This window comes from Triturus cristatus, chromosome 4_1 (assembly GCF_964204655.1).
Source record: "Triturus cristatus chromosome 4_1, aTriCri1.1, whole genome shotgun sequence".
Taxonomy (NCBI): Eukaryota; Metazoa; Chordata; class Amphibia; order Caudata; family Salamandridae; genus Triturus; species Triturus cristatus.
In genome coordinates, this window is record NC_140585.1 from 783,536,763 (window position 1) to 783,556,699 (window position 19,937).

Sequence of the window (19,937 nt, forward strand, 5' to 3'; positions counted from 1 at the left end):
TCCCCCAAGGAGGGATTGCTCAGACCTCATCGGAGGCCCCACCCCCTTTCTCAACCACTCTGCAAACGCTCCTCCTGGCAAATTACTCTTGGGGGATGAAGTCTAGGGGTGAGCGCGCCAGTTAACTCCGCTTTGCCAGTGGTGGAGTTTTTGCCGAACTCCATGTTCCAAGCGGAGTGGCAAAACTCTGCAAACTCCTTTAGCAGAGCGGAGTTTACCACCCACCCCATCAGAGACTCACACACCCACTCACAGACCCACTCAGACATTCATATATTCACTTATAGCCCCACTCCTACTCTCTCACACCCACTTACTCAGAAACTCATACACCCCACTGAGCCACTCATACACTCACTCACACACTCAGTGTAAAGGTTAGTGGTTACAGTTAGGAAATACAATTTTAAAAACCTTACTTAAAAAACAAAGATTACAGTGATGTTATAGTTGGGAAATAGAATTTAAAAAATGTAGAAATTCACTGAAAAAACAAAAGTTACAAGGACGTTATAGTTAGGAAATAGATTAAAGAAAAACCTTAGAAATTCAATGAAAAAACCAAAGATTACAGGGATGTTATAGTTAGGCTCAGATTTCAAAACCAGTGAAATTCAGCAGTTATAGTTACCCCAGCTATAACTGTATAACTATAACTGCACTGCACTGCTAATGACCTCACATATTACATCACTCATGACATGGTCAGCGACATCGCTAATGTAATCACTACGTTCTCTGGGAGACAGATTTTACTTTGATGGGCCAGTGCTTCCAACTACTTAGCTAGAGTTAAGTTTAGCTTACTCTGTCATCAAGCTACAGTTCTAGATACTGCCCTAATCACACTCTGAGGGCAGTTGAGAAGGCAGTACTAATAAATCCACCCAGCTAGACTTACATTGAAGTGGGGCACTGATTTCTGGGCATTTTGTTCCTTTAAAATTAGGCATGTCACTTCTCCTGCATCTTTCCATTCAAAACTGAATTCCTTTCTCTTCCATCCCCTTTTTATGTAATTGCTCAACCCCCATGGTTGCCATAGGTGTACAACCTACTCTCCAAAAGCTACCATTCATTCATTAGCACAAGAATTTCAATGTGAGACTGGTTTTCATGACAGCCGTTCCCCCTCTCAATCAGCAATTTACCTTTGCGCTTAATGCAAAGGTTGCTGCTGATACAGCCCCTTCCAGGCACTACAATTTCACAAATTGAGTGGCGATATGAAGCATTAGGCTGGCACCGCTGCTGGCTTATGCATTTGCGGCGTGTGAGCAAATATTAACTCCTCATCCGTCCTCCTCACCAAGTAAAGATGTCCTCGTCTAACAGACAGCAGGGACCTGTCATATATAAACCTAGTGCCCCTTCCACAATGGAGTAATTGGGGCTGTTCCCATGGGCAAGGCTACGCGGTCTTTCCCAAATAGGGAGATTCTGTATTTAACAAATAGCTGGTACCCGTGGAGCAGCAGACCTCAAGACAGAGATCTTCCTTTAACCAGTCCGACCACCACAGTTGGCGGAAGAGGAGCTTAAGAGTCAGATAATTCATTAGAATCCCATTTAGCAAGCGGTGTGGTTCTGTGAAACGCAGAACCACGGCTAGGCATGAACAGGCCTCTTCAAGATTTGCACAGTGTGCTTGCTCAATAAAAACACATAAGCATAATCATGTTTTCAGGGGAGTAGTGCCGAGGCACGTGGGGTGGTGTTTAGCAGAGCGGTTCCTGCTTCCAGGCAGACGATTGTCGCTTTCTACCCTCACGCACGCATTCAAAACAAGTCAACAAAGCTTCCCTCAGGGCCTCACAGTCAGCTGCGGCGGCCATCAGAGGGGGGAGGGCCTGTTGGCAAATCAGTTATGCCTCCGTCCTATGAACACACAAATGAAGCTCTATTTACAAAACCACATATTGTTAAGTATCGCAACAAAAGTGGGCATTTTCTAAAGCAAAATACATATTCGAAAAACAAGCATTTGCAAATCGATAGGTCTCGAATATTCAAGAGTTAGAGCTATTGGCATTGTAAATGACAAAGTCTTTTACCTATCCATAAAATGGGAAGTTTGGTTTGATTACGTGTTTTTAAAAATAATATATGTAAACTAGAGCCTATTTTACATAAAATAAGAAGTAAAGGCTAAATGAAGAATGAGTCGAAAGGTATTTAACTATTAAGCACATGTAAGATAAGGAAAACGGACCAAAGTGAATATATAATATGTTATCAGGTGATCCTGTGCCAGTTACTTTGTTATTGCTGACCGCTGTTCTTCCTGTAAGATAGCGTTTGTGACCCGGTGGCAGGTGTGAAAAGCTTTATGTGGTGAGCCGTGAAGAAGAAAACAAAAGCACAGCCACTAATTTAAAAATAAAGCACGGTGTGCAGAAAAGGAAGGCGTGGCCACTACTACAAAAGTGAAAGTACAGCATGGCGCGCTGTTAAAAAGTAACAAATAAATGTTTGAATGACAAGAGGGAGAAAGGTGTGCAAGCGAGGAGTCAAGAGATGAAATACAAGTAGAACTTGTCGAGCAACCCATACAATATTTACAACTGACAAAGCAGTCTACACAATTGGAGCCCATCAACGTATCAGGGCAGTACAAGGAAAGACCAGTTCTGCACTGCGGTGATGAAATTAGCAGAAGGCACCGAAAACTGCAAAATGCACACACCATAGGGTTGGAGAGCAACAGCTCAAAGCGGTACGATGGGGGGTGGGCTGCCAAAGCAACACAGAGGAGGATGGGGCTGAGACCAAAACAACAAGGTAGGATGGGGGGCTGACACCAAAGCAACATGGTGATTGGGGTAAGAGCCAAGCAATAAAGTAGAGAGTTATACGTGACCTCTTGCTTTGCAAACTTGAATGATAAGCATAACATAACATGTGTGTTTGTAAAGTGCACATTCACCCCAACGGCGTCTCTTGGTGCTGATTAACAGATGTTTATTGTTACCCAACTCAATGGTACTCATTTTATTGACCTCAGATGGATGAAAGGCTGAGTGGACCCGCCGGGATTTGAACCTGTGACCATGATGTCGAACACAGGCCCCTGCAATGGATGCGCTAGTCCACTGAGCCACCAGACCCGCATGGGTAAAGCATTCATAGAGTTTTGCTTATATTCCTGAATCATAATGAGTTTAAAAGGGCCCTGGTTGGAAATCCCCTACATCAAACTGTACACATTCATTTTGCAACCATTATGGTAAGTATTTTCCTAGCATTAATAAATAAGTTATGACAGCTTGAGCTTGGCCAAAGTGCAGAGCGGGACAGAATTCCAATGGTTACAGATCTTCCCACTCCTCATTAGGAAACATTCAATTTCAAGCTTGGGCACTGTTTTTATGCAATAAAGATACTACTTCAATAATTTAGGGACTGATTTAAAACATACATAATCCTGGCACCTATGGAACGCTAAAAAGCAATGAGAACCGGCAATTATGAACCCACCAACATAACTCAAAGACAATATCAAACCAAACACAGAACACACAAAGACAGACCTCTTTGCAAGTTGAGTGTTCAACTACTATATGAACCTCATCCATAAAGTTTTTGCTTAGTGGGTGTGACTTGCTCTTGTAGCAAGTGTTCTTAACTTACTCCTGTATTGCAGGGGCAAGTAAGGAATACACTTAGCTTACTTAAAAATAAGCCAGAAGAACTCTAAAATTAAGTCACAGCAAAATCTTTCTGATTCTGGCCTAGTCATCATTGTCCAGCAAGCTAGAAAGTCACAGTTTCCCACCTAGGCTTACACAATGATCAATAGTAGACCGTGCGGTATTGCTGCACCACAGACCTGTAATTGTGTGACAACCCCAATCGCTATGGTCTTTTTCAAAAGTAATTGTAGTAACCATATGATATTTAATACTTGTGCTTACTGCCTTGTTTTTGTAGAACAGTAAAATCTAGGTTGCCCATCATGCCTTGCCTCCATAAAAACTCACCCACCCTGGTTTTACAAACAATGAAGTAGCAAGGGCTATAGAGCTGCACGAATACTAATCCATAAAATGCTTATTGTGCTGCATAGCTGTGCCTCAGGTAGTCTAAAGTATTATGGATGCACACAAGATCTTGTATACTGTAACCAGCAAGTCTCCTCCCAAATTATGCTGTGACCTGCACACATTCTCTCAGTTACCAATTACACTACCTGGTACCATGGTAGGTGTAAAAAAAACAAATTAGGTCATATTGACATATGCAAGAGGAGCTGTCCTTATGGGAGGTAATAACAGAAGAGAGGGAAGTACTAAGGAGGGACCACTAATCTTATTCACGAATCAAAAGCTATCATTTACAAAGGACAGGAAGAGGAGCCAATTGTAAAGATGGGCGGAAAATGGGATGAGCTTAAAGTCCAAACCTGAATACAGCATGTCTCGAAGAGACAAAGGAAGCACTGCCTAGGCGAGACCTAAAAACACAGTGTTCCTGTTATCGCACTTTTCCAAATTCGGCTGTTAGCTGCAGGCACATGCTAGAGGGAATTAGTTAAAAATAACACAAATAAGTCAGTCAATCAACAGAGAGTTCCTGGCTGCTAATAAGGCCATACTTTAAATCCAACAAAAGGTCCAAGTAACGCAAAAACTCACCACTCCCTCTATTCTGACAGCCGGATGGAACAGACGGACACATATCAGTAAGCCATCACGACATGACCAACCGAAGATCATACTCATATGTACCGCTGGAGTAGTGAAACAGTAACATCACTTAAAGAATGAGAGATAACATAAACAAATCAACCCTTCAACTGTAACCTCAACCATTGATAGCAAAAACTCCCTTGCTTACTCCCGAGAGGAACTGGGGCTTAAAATGAAACTCACAAAAAAGTCAGTACCCCGGTTACTTATGGAATCTAAACTCCTTGCAATAGGCAAGGCTGGGGTGTGCTGTGTGCGAAGTATGTATGAAGACCCCAGTCCTATTCTGCCATTAACAAGCCCCACGTGGGGAGGGGCTCGGTGTGACCCACACACACCCCTCACCCTTTCCCTTGACACTGTCAGAGGACTCCGTAAGCCAGCTTCCTAGGCTTTGAGGTTTTCTCAAGCATAGCCAAGGATTGGTGCAGGGCACTGGTAGGAAGAATCATGTGTGCAGCGGGCAGCAATAACATTTATTTGAAGAGAAAGTAAACCTAAGGAAGCATTAGAGCCGAGACCAAACTCCCTTTGTCCACAAGCAACATCGTGTTAAAAGGAAATAAAACTGAGCATCATGTGACCAGAAATGTTTAAGTTTTCAGCGTCCTAGAAATGAGGAAAGCAGTTTAGTTTGCAGACAAACTTACAATGCAGTAGCATTAAGCTTGAGAACGCAACATATCCACTGCTAAACAAATTAGGTGCCAACACACCACTTAAATATGCACATGTGAAAAAGTGAATGACAGGTGTGGCGCACACAAGCCGTATGTCATAGTTAACCACAGCACATTAAACATATCTACACGTTTTCATCGTATATGCATGTATACATATATATTCAAATGTACACAATAAAATTAAACATATGAAAATATGTAATGCACTACACTAATCTCGTATAGCGTACCGGAGGGGCATGGGGGATAAAGCGGGTAGTATCGTGCAGAACACTGCTAGCCGGTGACTGTCGGCCTGCATCCTGCTGTGTACCTGCTTCTGCCTGGAGGTGAGGTGCCTGCTCTGCAGCACTTCCAACACACTGTGTGCCACACACACATCTCTGCTAGCAGTAGCGCCGTGTGATTTCAACAAGAGCCGGCAGGGAGCAGGGACAGGCATAAGGCACCTGGACAAGAGAGCGGTGGCCATGGGGTATCAACATGAAGCCACGGGCTGCAAGCTGCGACCTGCGCTGGTGGCAGCAGTGCAACGCTGGATGCCCTCGGGAGAACCACTGTGGAGACCTCTGGTGGGGCTGCAGGCTCTAACTGAAACCCACCCAAGAACAACAAACCTCCCGGCCCTTCTCTGCATCATATTCAAATTAGCCGTGCATCTAAAAAGTCTGTGGAAACACTTCTTATATGCCCTACCCCATTTATAATCCCCTCAACATTTTTTGGGCGGTGGACAGTGAGGTTCAGGACTTGCTATGGGATGGGAAGCCCCTTAGAATAGCCATGAAGTAGCTAGTATGCAGTTGGTACGGTGGGGGTATCGCACTGCCACATTTAGAATGTCACTATTGGGCGGCACACCTGATGGTGGTCAACCAATGGGTACACAGACCCAAAGACATCCGAGGCCTAACCCCAAACAAGGAATCCACAACATTAAGTGAAGGCCATATAGAAGCCTCATCCATCTTCCTCAATACCCCTAAGACCCAACCCCATTCCTTACATCCACCGATTTCTACATGTCAAACTGTAGATCGACTTATCGTCATCTTTTCATATTCTTAATTTTTTTAAAACCCTTTATTTTTCAGTTTTATAAAAGACAATAAAACAGCAGATATTGAAGTGCAAGACGTACAGCATAGCGGGCTCAATCCGGGAAGGCACATGAGCAGTTAATCATCCCTTACAAGATTCCTCAGAATCCAACCGGGAGCATACTCTTAATTATTAGCACATTTATTGCGCTCACGTATATATGAAGTAATATTCCTGCATATAATTTTTTTAATCGGAAACTGTGAAAGTAGACGAAAAGCAGCATATCCTCACTTATAAAACACTGGTGATAAATACATTTGAGATTATTGCAAAACGAGTTGTTTTTTTTGGAAGCCGATGGAATAGGTCAGTTATTCAAGGAAATAAACTTGAACTTGTTTGAAAAATAACTATTCTGATTAGTCTAAATCCTGCAATTGTTGATTTAAAATGTATAAATATTTTAAATTTTATCCGCTCCAATATTTGCCAATGACCGAAATACTACCAACTGAAATGAATCAGCCACATTCTCTACATCCAGCACCCACACCGCCACCACTTTTTGTTCATCATCCAGTAACAAATAAAGCAAGGACTTGCTAGTGGAAAGTCATAAGTGCTTATTTTTATTAAGTTATTGCATGCCTTTCTTTTGTCTATTTAGCTTCAACAGCGAGATAATTCAGCAGACTAACACATATACTGCGCGAATGTGTGTTCAGGCCACATCCTGGTGGGCCTAGTCAAGCTTTGGAGGATGGCGCAATTTGAACCATAGTAAACAACACCCATGATTAGTCCTTTGAAACCATTGTGTTTGAAGAATGTGTGCTATAGGTTCCCCTATTGTTACTCATTACCAGTTGAACTAGGCAACCAGCCGGGGAGAAGTACATGCTATGGACCCCACTGTGTGCTTGGAATGCTACTATGGCAACCAGCGGGTATCTCCAAGGGAGCGAGAGTACAGTGCCGCGCCTTGTGTGCTTCTTGTATTTGAGTCCTTTGATGGTCATGGCCTAACATTTAGCACTGGGTACCAAGTCAGCTGGAGTAAAGGACATAGCGGAAGAGCATTACATCAGGCTCAGATACATCAACATCCGAGCACAACTAGTATATCCATCACAATGTGAAACTCACAATATACAGTATGATGACAACAGGTAGAGCATATATAAATGTCTTCTCTTTATTCACTCATTCGTTGGTCCAGCCAACACGTGTTTCGTCGCCCGGGAGTACCCACGACTTCCTCAGGGCTGGAAAATAAATATAAAGTTTCTGTGTAACACGTACAAAAACGAAACAAAAACAACTGTTGTGTGATACAGATGGAGCCTGCAATAGAATCAAGCCCTGAGGAAGTCGTGGGTACTCCCGGGCGACGAAACACGTGTTGGCTGGACCAACGAATGAGTGAATAAAGAGAAGACATTTATATATGCTCTACCTGTTGTCATCATACTGTATATTGTGACTTTCACATTGTGATGGATATACTAGTTGTGCTCGGATGTTGATTTATTTATGAATGTGACCTGTTGGGATCATTATTGAGAAGGGTGGATGACCCCTCTTTCCTGGAGCACCTACCAGATACTTTCCTCATACTATTATACGGATAGGGTGAGCGCCTGTACTCACTAGGTTCTTTCATCCATTTCACTTATACATCAGGCTCAGATGTCACCATCCTTTCAGTGTGGTGCTCCCTTCCCTTCCCTTCCAAGCCTACTGTACCTCACAAGGCCGCTCTGTACCCGTCTTTGTCAAGGTCCCCTTCTACAGCACTCAGCATTCCTCCGGACAGTGCTCGCCGCTATCTCTTGGCAGATTGTCTTTTCTACCGTATAATAATTATGAAAACTTCTTTTTTATATAGCGCTTCCTACCTCGCATGTTTCTAAGCGCTGCAAATAACACTTCGCACTGCTGTGCTTCGTTCGATCTTGTCAGATTATCTCGCCTACCTCACGATTGCCAAATAGAGTGCCGAGAGTTCTCTCTCGCCAGATTCCCCTCCTGCGTCATGGGCTACGTCACCAGATACCCCCTTGCCCATCCTCCGCCTTCCCTTTCCACACAGTGATCACCATCTTTTCATTCTCCCGAGTAAGGTTAGGTTTGAGTTTCCTCGTCCGACATCCTGGTTCTTGGAGGCAGCGCTCACTGTTCGCTCACCTGAGATCCCTTTTACCTCGCCATTCCCAGGGCAGGGCTAAGCCTCCACCCTTGCCACATTTCCTGAAAAGCAGGGTAAGTTGATATGTGCCCTGCTCAACAACCAGCTGCCAAAACCATTATTTTGCTCCGAATGCTAAAAAGAATAAATAACTACCAGACGGCCATAGCATGGACTGAAAGGTAACGATACATTGCAGCTCAGACAATAAACAACATAAGGCACAGAACAGCATGCTCTATTCTAACAGTGATAAAGAAACTCTGTGAAAACATTGTATCCCAGCCAGTGAAGAGTGTAGCTCAGTAAACGACACACTGTATCTCAGGCATTGGACAGCTTAACTGACTAAACAACACGCTGTATCTCTAACAGTAAAACACGTGTTAATGACACACTGAATCACATACAGAAAACCAACGAAAATGTGTAAATGATAGACTATATCTCCAACAGTAAAACACCTAACCAAACTGTGTAAATGACACACTGTATCTCCGAAAGTAAAACTCCTATCTGTGTAAATGGCACACTATACCTTCAACAGTAGATCACCTAAACGGAGTAAATGACACACTGTATCTCCAACACTAAAACACCTAACTGTGTAAATGACACACTGTATCTCCAACAGTAAAACACCTAACTGTGTAAATGGCACACTGTATCTCCAACAGTCAAACATCTAACTGTGTAAATGGCACACTGTATCTCCAACAATAAAGCACCTGTGTAAATGGCACACTGTATCTCCAACAGTCAAACATCTAACTGTGTAAATGGCACACTGTATCTCCAACAATAAAACACCTGTGTAAATGGCACACTGTATCACCAACAGTAAAACATCTAACTGTGTGAATGGCACACTGTATCTCCAACAGTAAAAAACCTAACCTAACTGTGTAAATGCGCTTTACAAATTCCATAAATAAATAAAAATAAGTAAATGACACACTGTATCTCCAACAGTAAAACACCTCTTTAAATGGCACACTGTATCTCCAACAATAAAACACCTAACTGTGTAAATGACACACTGCATCTCCAACAGTAAAACACCTAACTAATCACTCATTGAAGGTAGATTTAAATTGCGTGCAGAATTCAGTATAAAATGAAACAGTTTTGCTGCACCCCAGACTCAGCTGTAGATGTTATGTGATTAGTACATTGATTCTTCTCTCCCCTGAACAGCCATCCATAATCTGACTCACTTTATATTATAACACCAAGTACAAAAGAGAGTATATATATATATGTATGCCATTCTGAATGAAGGGTGTACTTAGGCCTGCGTATTATTTGATGTGGAAGGCACCAGGGCACCAGGGAAATTTCAAGTTGCATGGATGCAATGTGACTGTTGAGACCTTAATGTAACAACAAGCTGGGATCTGAAAACTAGCCCAAAGACTATGGAAACATCCAGGCAGACAGACTAATGAGTATCTGCATTATTTACAACATAAGCCTGAGACCAAGTGACTGTAGTGATTAACACAGATTTGCATATTAATTTGTTATCCACATAACAGTCAGGAGTCAAATCACGTGACTCGTTTAGGTTCTGAAAGTCTCTCCCTTGAACTTTCTTTCGGATGCTGGAAGTGGCTCTGCATGAACCACCCCCAGATTCTGACTGGCTCTTGTGTACTTGCTTTATAAATATTGTATCTTTTACAGCCGAAGCACTACGCACCCAAGTACAGAGCATTAAGCACCAGAAGTTATGTCTGTTGTGCATCCACACTTCACAAAATCCTGCCCCAAGCAGGGCTGAACTGATACCACAAAACAGCCCTGTGACAAATCTTCAAATGAGCCCTGTTCCCTTCATCATTGCTCTCTCTTCTCTCTCTCTCTCTCTTTCCCCTCTCTCTTTTCTGAAGGCCCTCACCCCGCCTGCTGTACCAAGAGAAGCTGGACAAAGTAACAGAGGCACCAGCAGTGGCTCCATAAGTCACCTGGTCATGCACTCTAAACAAGCGAGTAACACTCAACTTTGTGAAGCTTGTGACATGCCATTTCCCACTCTCTGCAACTCAGACCACCACCTGCCAGCTCATCTACCGGCCTCAAGGGCAGTACAAGGACTTCATTGAGGAATACTTAGATCTTCTCATCACCACTTCATCCATTTGGCATGCTCACACCACCCGCTTGGGTAACTTCAATTTCTCAGACAACACAAGTGCCAAAATACCCAAGAGACACCAGCTTCAATCTCATAAATTCACTCATCATGGTGCAGCATGTCACACACCCAACACACGTCAAAGGCCACATCCTCCACCTTGTCTTCTCAACATCACCAATAATTTAGTGCAAACCACCTATAGCTCTGACTTGGACTGGCCACTTTGCCATCCTATCTCAATGCGTAGCATCCTAGCAACACGCCAAGGTCAGCACAAAAGAGAAGACTAAGCCTTCAGATCATATATAGACTTCTCCATAGACAATCTAATGCTTGATTTATTTCTCACCCCATCAACTCTACGTCCAAAGCCAATACCCTTCTAAATAACATAAACAATGTTTTGGAAAGCTACATGAACATTCACTCGCCCATTACAACACAAAAGTGCAAGCTAAAGCCTTCATCACCCTGGTACACTAAAGATATTGCTGACAGAAAAACTATGCATTCGAAGACAGAAAAAGAAAGAGAAGAAAAACAAACTGAAGTCCCACTGCTCAACATGCAGACAGATCATCACATCACATCAGCCAAAGGGAAGTACTCTATACCAAAACCATCAATGAAGTCAAGAAACAGGATGCTGTTAAACACAATCATGCACTAAATAAACAACCTGCTGGACCCACCTATTCCTCACTCCACAAAAAAGTATAATGTTATCCAACTCTTCTTCATTGACAAAATTCAGAAGATCTGACAGATCACCAACAACACCAAGCCTGCTTTAGTTCTTACACCTGTCAATTTTTCCTGTAGAATCCTGCAAGGGTAAGCTTTCAAAGCTCATCACTACCAGATATCACTAAAATACTAAATTCCATTAAAGCCACTTCTTTTGAAGATGGTGTCTTACCATTGTCCTTCATCAAAGGCAAGCCTTGCTCGCCCTAAAATCGCCATTATCAATGCCTCCCTCACTCAAGGCATCTTCCCAGTAGTTCACAAGATAGGCCAGATCCTCTGACTCCGAAATAAACCCACATTAGACTACACCAGACCCTGATAACCTTGTCAACTATTGGCCCATCGTTCACATGCAATTCATTGTCAAGAACATCGAAAAAGCAGAATATGTTCAACTCCAAGATCACGTCCGTGCTCACCATCTCCTGAATAATCACCATTCTGGCCTCAGTTCATCCTAGAGCATGGAGACTGCAACCTTACACATAGTAGGCAATGCCCTCTTGACCACACGTGAAGAGGACCATTGCCTCCTGATATTGCTGGACCTTTCAGCCGTCTTCCCACTCTCATATGCACCCTGGAGTCGCCAATGAGATTCACCGGCAAATGTCCTTCACTGGTTCTCCTCCTACCTTCCCAGCCAACATCAGTTTGTTCACATGGGCACCCCAGGTCACAAAAGATTCCTATCACCTGTGGACTCCCCCAGGGCTCCACACTGTCTCCTGACATCTTCAACCTTCACATGGAGACGATTGGCACTCTGCTTACAGATAACATCAATATTCACCAATGATACACAACTCTACTTGAGAGTCTCTCCGTTTCAGATGTTCAATGCCTCAAACATCCAGACTTAGACTACCTGAAGCACAAGTGCACCAAGACATGATTTATGTTATTTGCCAAGAACAAGAAACAGTACAAAAATGTCTCAATGACATGAACCCTGATGGCTTTGAACCCCAACTTTCACCAAATGCCAAGTCACTTGGATTCACCCTGGACTCCAGCCTCACCCTCAAGGAGCTAATTGCGAAATACAAAGACAGCCTGGGATAAGTGCTCTTTTCTGAAGAAAGTCAAACCATTTCTTCCAGAAAGCGACTTCAGAACTGCTGATCATGCACTCATACTCTTATATTGGGATGGTTGCAGTGCCCAACTCCAAGTGTGCGAGACACCACAATGGCATCCCTTAGCGGCATCATACACGCCGCAGGATATTTCATCTAGGGCTTGAGGAAATATGAGCACATCACCTCCAACCTGATGAAACTCCATTCCCCCACCCCCTTTGCCAGCCCGCACTATCTTCAAATCCAGCTGAATAATCTACAAAGCTATCACGTACAGCACCCCACTTATCTTGCCGACAAGCTCCCCATCTGTAATGGATCTTGGCACAGCTATAACCAGGACACCATCAGACTGCAGACTATGAAATGTAAAAAAAAATGAAAAAAACAAAGGCAACAGGCCTTTTCCATCTATTCACCCATGATCTAGAATAAGCTGCAGTTTTAGACACACACTCAGCGAGGGTGCCGGAAACCGCTCTAAAGTAAGCGCACTTTTCTGTTTGTCCGTAGATCTTTCAGCGCTTAACCAACGACTTTTTAAACTTTTAGTTTAACTGCTTTTAACTTAACGTATTAATTTAACTCTTCCCCGGTCCACCACAGCAGCATTGTGCTGATTGAGTGGAGGGAAGCTGTTATTTTCCAAAATAAAACTGCTTACCGTATCTCAACTGTTATCCATTTGCCCCCTCGTCTCCTTGGGTAACGGTCGCAGAATCCTCCGATCTAAGTGGTGGGAGGTCCCTCCGGTAAGGGTGAGTTTTACTCACTTCCGGCGGGCTGGTCTCATACCGCCATCTTGAAGTGAGACGCATTAGTCTCTTTCAAATGACGTGGGCTCCTGGCTACAAAGGGTGAGCATGGCGCTGATGCGCGCAGTGGGCGCACCGAAGATGCGCCAAAGGCAAGCCCGTCTGCGCCCATGCGCGCCTGACCGCACCAAGCGCCGGTCCCCTTGGTCCTCTTGGCCAATACACAGAGGGGACTATTAGCTACTCACGCGATGCCCTATTATCCTTAAGGCCATCAGGTAACAGCATTTCCGATACCATGCACCTCACTCCCACCCAGTCCCCCCTGCCTAACTCCTGCCCCTCAAACACCAGATCTCCAAGGCCAAACTGGCTGAACATCTCCGGGATCAGCTGGTCAGGTAAATCGAAAGGGTTGGGATACCAAAAACGTAAACATTACTTGCATGCTAGTGAACACCAGGTCACAAGTGAAATATCATCAGGAGTTCTCAGACTTGAGTACAGCCCAGTGTGCGGACATGACATTTGTAACAGAAACATGGGCAGACCTTAGCTCAGGTCCAGAAATGGTCGCAGTCACCGCCCCTGGCTATGCCACCTACAGGCTTGATAGACAATTTAAAAAAGGAGGAGGGTTGGTAATATTCTACAGGGATCATTTCAAAAAGACCTTTGAACCACTCACCCCAGTTGGTTTTGAGGCTTTAACCTTTTCAGTGCAGCCGCCGGGCTCGCAGGCCATTAAGGGCCTGCTGATCTACCAGCCTCCAGGGCCAAGGGGTCGTTTCACAGACAAGGTTAGCCTGCTTATGGAATCTACCATCACCAATGCTAACTACCTGGTACTGTGAGATTTCAACTTTCATCTGGAAAGTGAATCGGACCCAGATTCCTTAAAACTTATCGAATCCATGAATTCATTCGGACTATCCCTAATCACTAAAGGTCAGACGCACAGAGCAGGACATATGCTAGATGGAATTCTTTCCAACTACGCAGCCAATACCCTACTCCCTTCTTTCCCTCTCACCTGGTCCGACCATTGGGCAGTGAACTGGCAGATTCAAACAGAGAACTGCATGATGCACAGAAACACAATTCAAAACTCGCAAGTAGAGCTTGGCACAAAATTCAGGCGGCCCAACTGAGAGATGCCATCTTCCCTGGGCCCTGGAAACTTGCCAAGGATCTGGAGCAGAGTGTGGAATATTTTTCAATGTGGCTAAACTCAGCCCTGGACATAGTAGCACCAATCAGCCATAAAACGGCAGCCAAAAAAGTATCTCAACCATGGCACAATGAAAATCTTAGGAGATCAAGACAGGACTGCCGAAGGCAAGAACAAAGATAGAGGAAAAGGTATGATGTAGAGGAGAAAAACACATATAAAAATAAACCAGCAGAACATAAAAGAAATATCGCAGCAGCCAAAACCTCTTACTACTCTGAATAGAACAGAACAGCCTGCAATGCAAATAAAACCCTCTTCCTAGTCATAAACAAACTGACTACATCTACCAGCCCAAATCACGCAGTAATAAATAAAAAATTATGCGATGAGCCAGCAATTTTCTTTCAGGAAAAGGTTGCAAACATTTTCTCCAGCCTTTCAGCAAAGAGAGTAGCGGGTACACAAGATGGGAGTGCCGCAACTGACGTTAGCCGTTTCTCTTTCTTTGAGGCCTTTCAGAAGAGCAACTGGTTAAACTGACTCCACTTATTAAATATGGGGCCCGACAAGACCCCTGTCCCCCTAAGATAATGCACATGATTCCTGCACAAGTGGCACAATACCGTGGCCATATACTGAATCTCATGCTGGCCAGAAGAACATTCCCAACACACTGGAAACATGCCTCCATTCTGCCTCTGCTAAAGAAGGACAACCTGAATGCATTGGACCTGAATAACTACTGCCCAATTTCAAAGCTCCCTTTTGCTGCCAAGTTGGCAGAGAAAGTAATGAATCAGCAACTTTCAGAGTACTTGGAGGAAAATCTGCTCCTGGACGATACACAACACGGAATCAGAAAAAAACAAAGTACTGAGTTGGCCCTGGTAGCAACTACAGAGGAGATTCGGGAAGTGCTGGACAGTGGAGGGACCACGGTCCTTATCCTGTTGGATCTTTCCGCAGCATTCGACACGGTCAGCCACGATATTTTGGTGGATCGTATGCACAGCCTAGGGATTGAGGATGCAGCTTTAGATCTCCTCAAATCCTTTCTGGTAAACAGACAGCATAGTGTGTGAATGGGCAACTTTACATCTAAGCCTTTGTCCATGCCCTGCAGAGTCCCTCAGGGATCAGCACTGAGTCCAACACTTTTTAACCTTTATGTTGCACCACTTGTGAAAATCATCAAAAGTGCAGGCTTTCACCTGGCGTCCTTCGCCGATGACACCCAAATTGTGGTGTTACTGGCAAAGCCTGAAAACAACTCGGGCACAGCACTCAGAACTTGCATGACCAATGTAAGTAAGTGGATGGATTACAACTACCTCAAATTAAATGCCACTAAAACTGATGTCATCCTTTTTGGTAACAACCCCTCACTCAGGACGCCGGAATGGTGGCCACCCGAAGTGGACTCACTTCCTGAACCTGTTAACAAAGTCAAAAATCTAGGCATCCTGATAGATTAATAACTGAAGTTTAGGGACCAAGTTAATAAAAATACAGCAATCTCTTTCTTTTCGTTAAGGCTCATAAAAAAGATTGAAAGATTCCTGCCCCCTGAACTTCTGAGAACGGCTATCAGCGCATTGGTTCTTACTAAGATAGATTACTGTAACAGCCTCTATCTTACTCTCGCAGTGGGTCTTGAAAAGAGGCTCCAGACTATGCAAAACGCTGCTGCACAGTTCCTCTTCAAAATTCCCAAACAGGAATCGGCAAGAGGAGCCATCAGGAAACTGCACTGGCTGCCGGTTAAACAACGATGCAGGTTTAAGGCTCTCTGCCTGGCCTACAAGGCACTGCATGGACTAGGGCCAGCCCATTTCAGAGAGAAACGAAAATGGTACATCCCAGCTAGGACACTATGCTCAGGCTCCGCCATGAACCAACTGGGGTGGAAAGAGCTTCTTCAGGGCCACAGCGGTGCTCTGGAACAGTCTCCCAATGACACTGAAAGCTGCTCCCTCCCTACTCACTTTCAGAAAATCCTTAAAGACCTGGCTGTTCCCACAGGAGAGATAAAGGCACCCGGCCCTGGCCAAACTCGCTGCGGACATCTAATTCAGCAACTTTATCTGTTCCTACAGTACCAAGACGCCTATCGGCAGTAGCTGCGCTTTATATATTATATAAATAAATAAATATCCCTATCCCCATATCCATCATGACCACCCGAATGCTGCTCCACTTTAGGAAAGAATTGAGGGGACATCTCTTTAAAGAACTCTACATTACAATGCATTAACAGTCCACATACCAGCTGCCTCTCCCCTCACTCCTTGACTTTATGCTTGAATTTTACCCTCTACAGCACTCCACTGGCTTTAGACTAGGTTTGCACTATAGAAATACAACAAACAAATATACTTACTGTTCTTTGTCCACCAAAGCCACTGTGCGCTACACACCTAAACTACAAAGCATCATAAACCTAAAGCACACGGAAAGTGCTGTGCATCACACAACCAAACCGCTGGGATATACCTAAACTAGTGTATCGTACACAAGCTACAGTGTTTACCACTCACTCAAACTACAGGGAAGCATCTAGCAACACTGCGGTGTATCATATTGGTATGTATAGAGCATTTTCCATAAGCCTTGCAAGATCTGAAGCTGGTCACACACCTGACAGCAGTCTGGTGCCATGCAAACTACAGGCCATCACACACCCAAATCGTTGTGCTTCTACACCTAAAGTACTGTGCAATCATTGTACTGACCATGACAATGTGGTGCAATACTGATAGTAAGTTATGCACAACACAAATGCTAAATAACAGAATAACGCTTCCAAAATACAGTGCACTCTATCGCATATCCAAATCAGTGCACCAATGTGTAGCGCATCTCACACCAGGCCAGGGTACAGTGAAAGTTTCATTCCTAAGCTGACTCCGCCTCTTCTGGTGCACCTGTCGCTGGGGAACAGGGCAGCACATAAGCTGGCATGCTCACCCTAGCAGACAGGGCAGGCAGCACTGAGACATCCTACCATGCACTGCTGCCTCCGAACGGACAATTAAAGACCGCGACTGATGCGCGTCCTCTGCCGTGCATGACACAGTAGTGCATTTGTACATGGTACTGTTGCTTGGGTGTTGGGGGCAGGGTTGGCTTTCCTCAGCAAAAACAAAACACGCAGGGCTGCGGGCATCTGTGCAATAATGCTCTCTAGTCTCTACATCAGCGGGCACGAGGCAAGCTTCCGCCATTTCCCGTTTGTGCAATAATGCCCCCAACTTCACCAGATGTCATCGGACAGATATCTATTCACGCCCCAGCTGTGCAGTGCTGACTCCGCCGGCAGCCCCAGAAGGCAGTAGCCCCTCCCCGTCTGTGCATTGCGATATCCTCTCTATGCAAGGGCTCATAGCACAGACGGCCATGACCTGATCACAACAGTGCAGTAAACTCTCCATGGCAAGGACGCGGCATGCTTCGCACTCTGACTGACCGACGGCCTGGGCATGTCCCCGGCTGTCACCACCGCTTGTGCCCCACAGCAATCACTGCAGAGAGCGCAGGTGCCGCGCCAGGTGAAGTCCTCTCCCGGGTGTGCCCCGCCCAGGTGACACTTTGTCGTCCCCCCCCCCCCCCCTTCATGCATATGGTGCGCTTCCTCCACCGCCCCCGTGCTGCGCTCAGCTCGCGCCGCAGAGCTGTCCCAGGTGCGCCCCGCGCACCCACGCCTCTCCCTCTACTCACTCTGCATATCCCGTGCTCCAGGGCAGCCGCCGAGTCTCCTTCAGGATGAGGATAGGTCTGGCGATGTGATCCGCCGAGCACTCGATCTCGTCGGGCGAGAGCCCCAGGAAGGCGGGCCGGACATAGGGGAACCTGGCGGGCAGGTCGGACCCAGCCGAGCCGTGCTCGGCGCCGCCCGGGCCGCTTGCAGCCATCACGCCGCCCATGAACGAGGCCACGGCGGAGCGCAACCGGGTCAGCATGGTCCGGGGACCAGCGGGGAGGGCAGGCCAGAGGCCCCGGCACTTCCGGGAGCAGGCAGGCGGCACCGGAGCCGCTTCATGGGGAGCGGGAGGTGCGCTCCGGGCTGCACAGGTCCACCAAGTGTGCGAGCAGGAGCCGGGATCATGTGATGTGCAGCATCACCGGCCTGGGATCTGCCCAATAACAGCCCGCGCTCCCTCCCTGCTCGCTGTCACTTCTTGCGGTCAATCCTCCCCCGACTGTCACCCCACGGTGTCATTCCTGCTCTGTCATCTTTTCTTCTCCCCTCCCGCCTCTGTTCCACAGCCTCACGCGCTGCTGTGCCCTCCCAGTCGTATGCCATCTCATTCTTCTCCAGCCTCCTCCACTGCCTTTACTCTAGTTCATACTCTCATTTCTATCCAATCTCACATTTTTCTTGTCATTCCCCCACTTCCATAAATAATAGCAATTTCTTCCCAGCCTGCTGCATTGTCCCTTTTCATTGCTTCGATCTCTCACTTTCCTTCCCCACTTAATTATCTGGTATTTTATTCAAGCCCCATAAATTGGCATCCCTACCCAGCCAGGTCTAGTCGCCCCTCATTGTCACTCCTCACCATTCACCTTCGTGTGTGTCCCCACTGTCCCATAGCTTTACCCCCAGCCATTCCTCCCATGTCATCAATTGCCCACCTGCAGTTACCCCCTTCCACTTCCCCAACCCTCACCCCTGCCATTCTCCCTCAGGTAGTTCTTATTCAGCCTTCTGCCCATGCCACCCCGCTCCTGCCATGCCACTGTCATTACCCCCTACCTCTTACCCATCTATTCCTCCCATACTCCTTTCTAGTCATACCATCTCTTCCTTTCTTCCATATCTTCATAGTCCGCTACTCTGCCTCAGCTACTCCTTCCACAGCTTCACCCTCTGCCTTACCTCATCCTGATAACCCCCAGGCTACACCATGCAGCGCTTCTTCCTGTCTGTTCCTGGCCTGCCTCTATTCCTGCATTTCCATCTCAGCTCTATCCCTTATTATTCCTCGCGCAGCAAACCCTCCATCAGCGGCAATTCCTTCCAAGCTCCTTCTCCTACCATTCTACTTCTGGCTGTGTTTTCTGTGACCCCTCCCAAGTGAAATCTGATGCCATTCCTCTCTATCTGCCCCCTTCCGCCCTCCAAGTATGCATCTCTTCAAACCTCCCTGATGGCACGGACGCATCCATGTGAAAGAGGCACCAACACACTTTACATGACTGTTTGAAACCTTTCCTAGCCCTAAGCACTAGCCCCAAGGCTATTTTCACCTGTGTATGTATAAGAAAAAGGGGCAACCCAGTAATTTGGGGATGGGGGTAATCCAGTAATAAACAAAAACAGTGGTCCCTCGAGGGGTAAGTGTGAACCTCTACTTCCTTGGAGAGAGTCATTTTGACCATCAAAAGATTGGTTCCATTTCTCAATAAGACAGTTTTATTTCAATTTCTTCA

The 19,937-nt window shown here is 45.6% G+C and overlaps 1 protein-coding gene across 2 annotated transcripts in view; it reads right to left on the reverse strand.

The window, feature by feature from the left end:
* The window catches only part of PPM1H (protein phosphatase, Mg2+/Mn2+ dependent 1H), a 712,578-nt gene extending 693,846 nt beyond the window's left edge, over positions 1-18,732 (reverse strand). The window contains exon 1 of one of the 2 annotated variants that reach the window (XM_085653356.1): positions 18,222-18,732. In XM_085653356.1, coding sequence (XP_085509482.1) covers positions 18,222-18,463 — 242 coding nt within the window. In that variant the 5' untranslated portion in view covers positions 18,464-18,732. The remainder of the gene's footprint in view (positions 1-18,221) is intronic. The other variant, XM_085653357.1, reaches the window with a different exon arrangement.
* Positions 18,733-19,937: the final 1,205 nt, after the last annotated feature.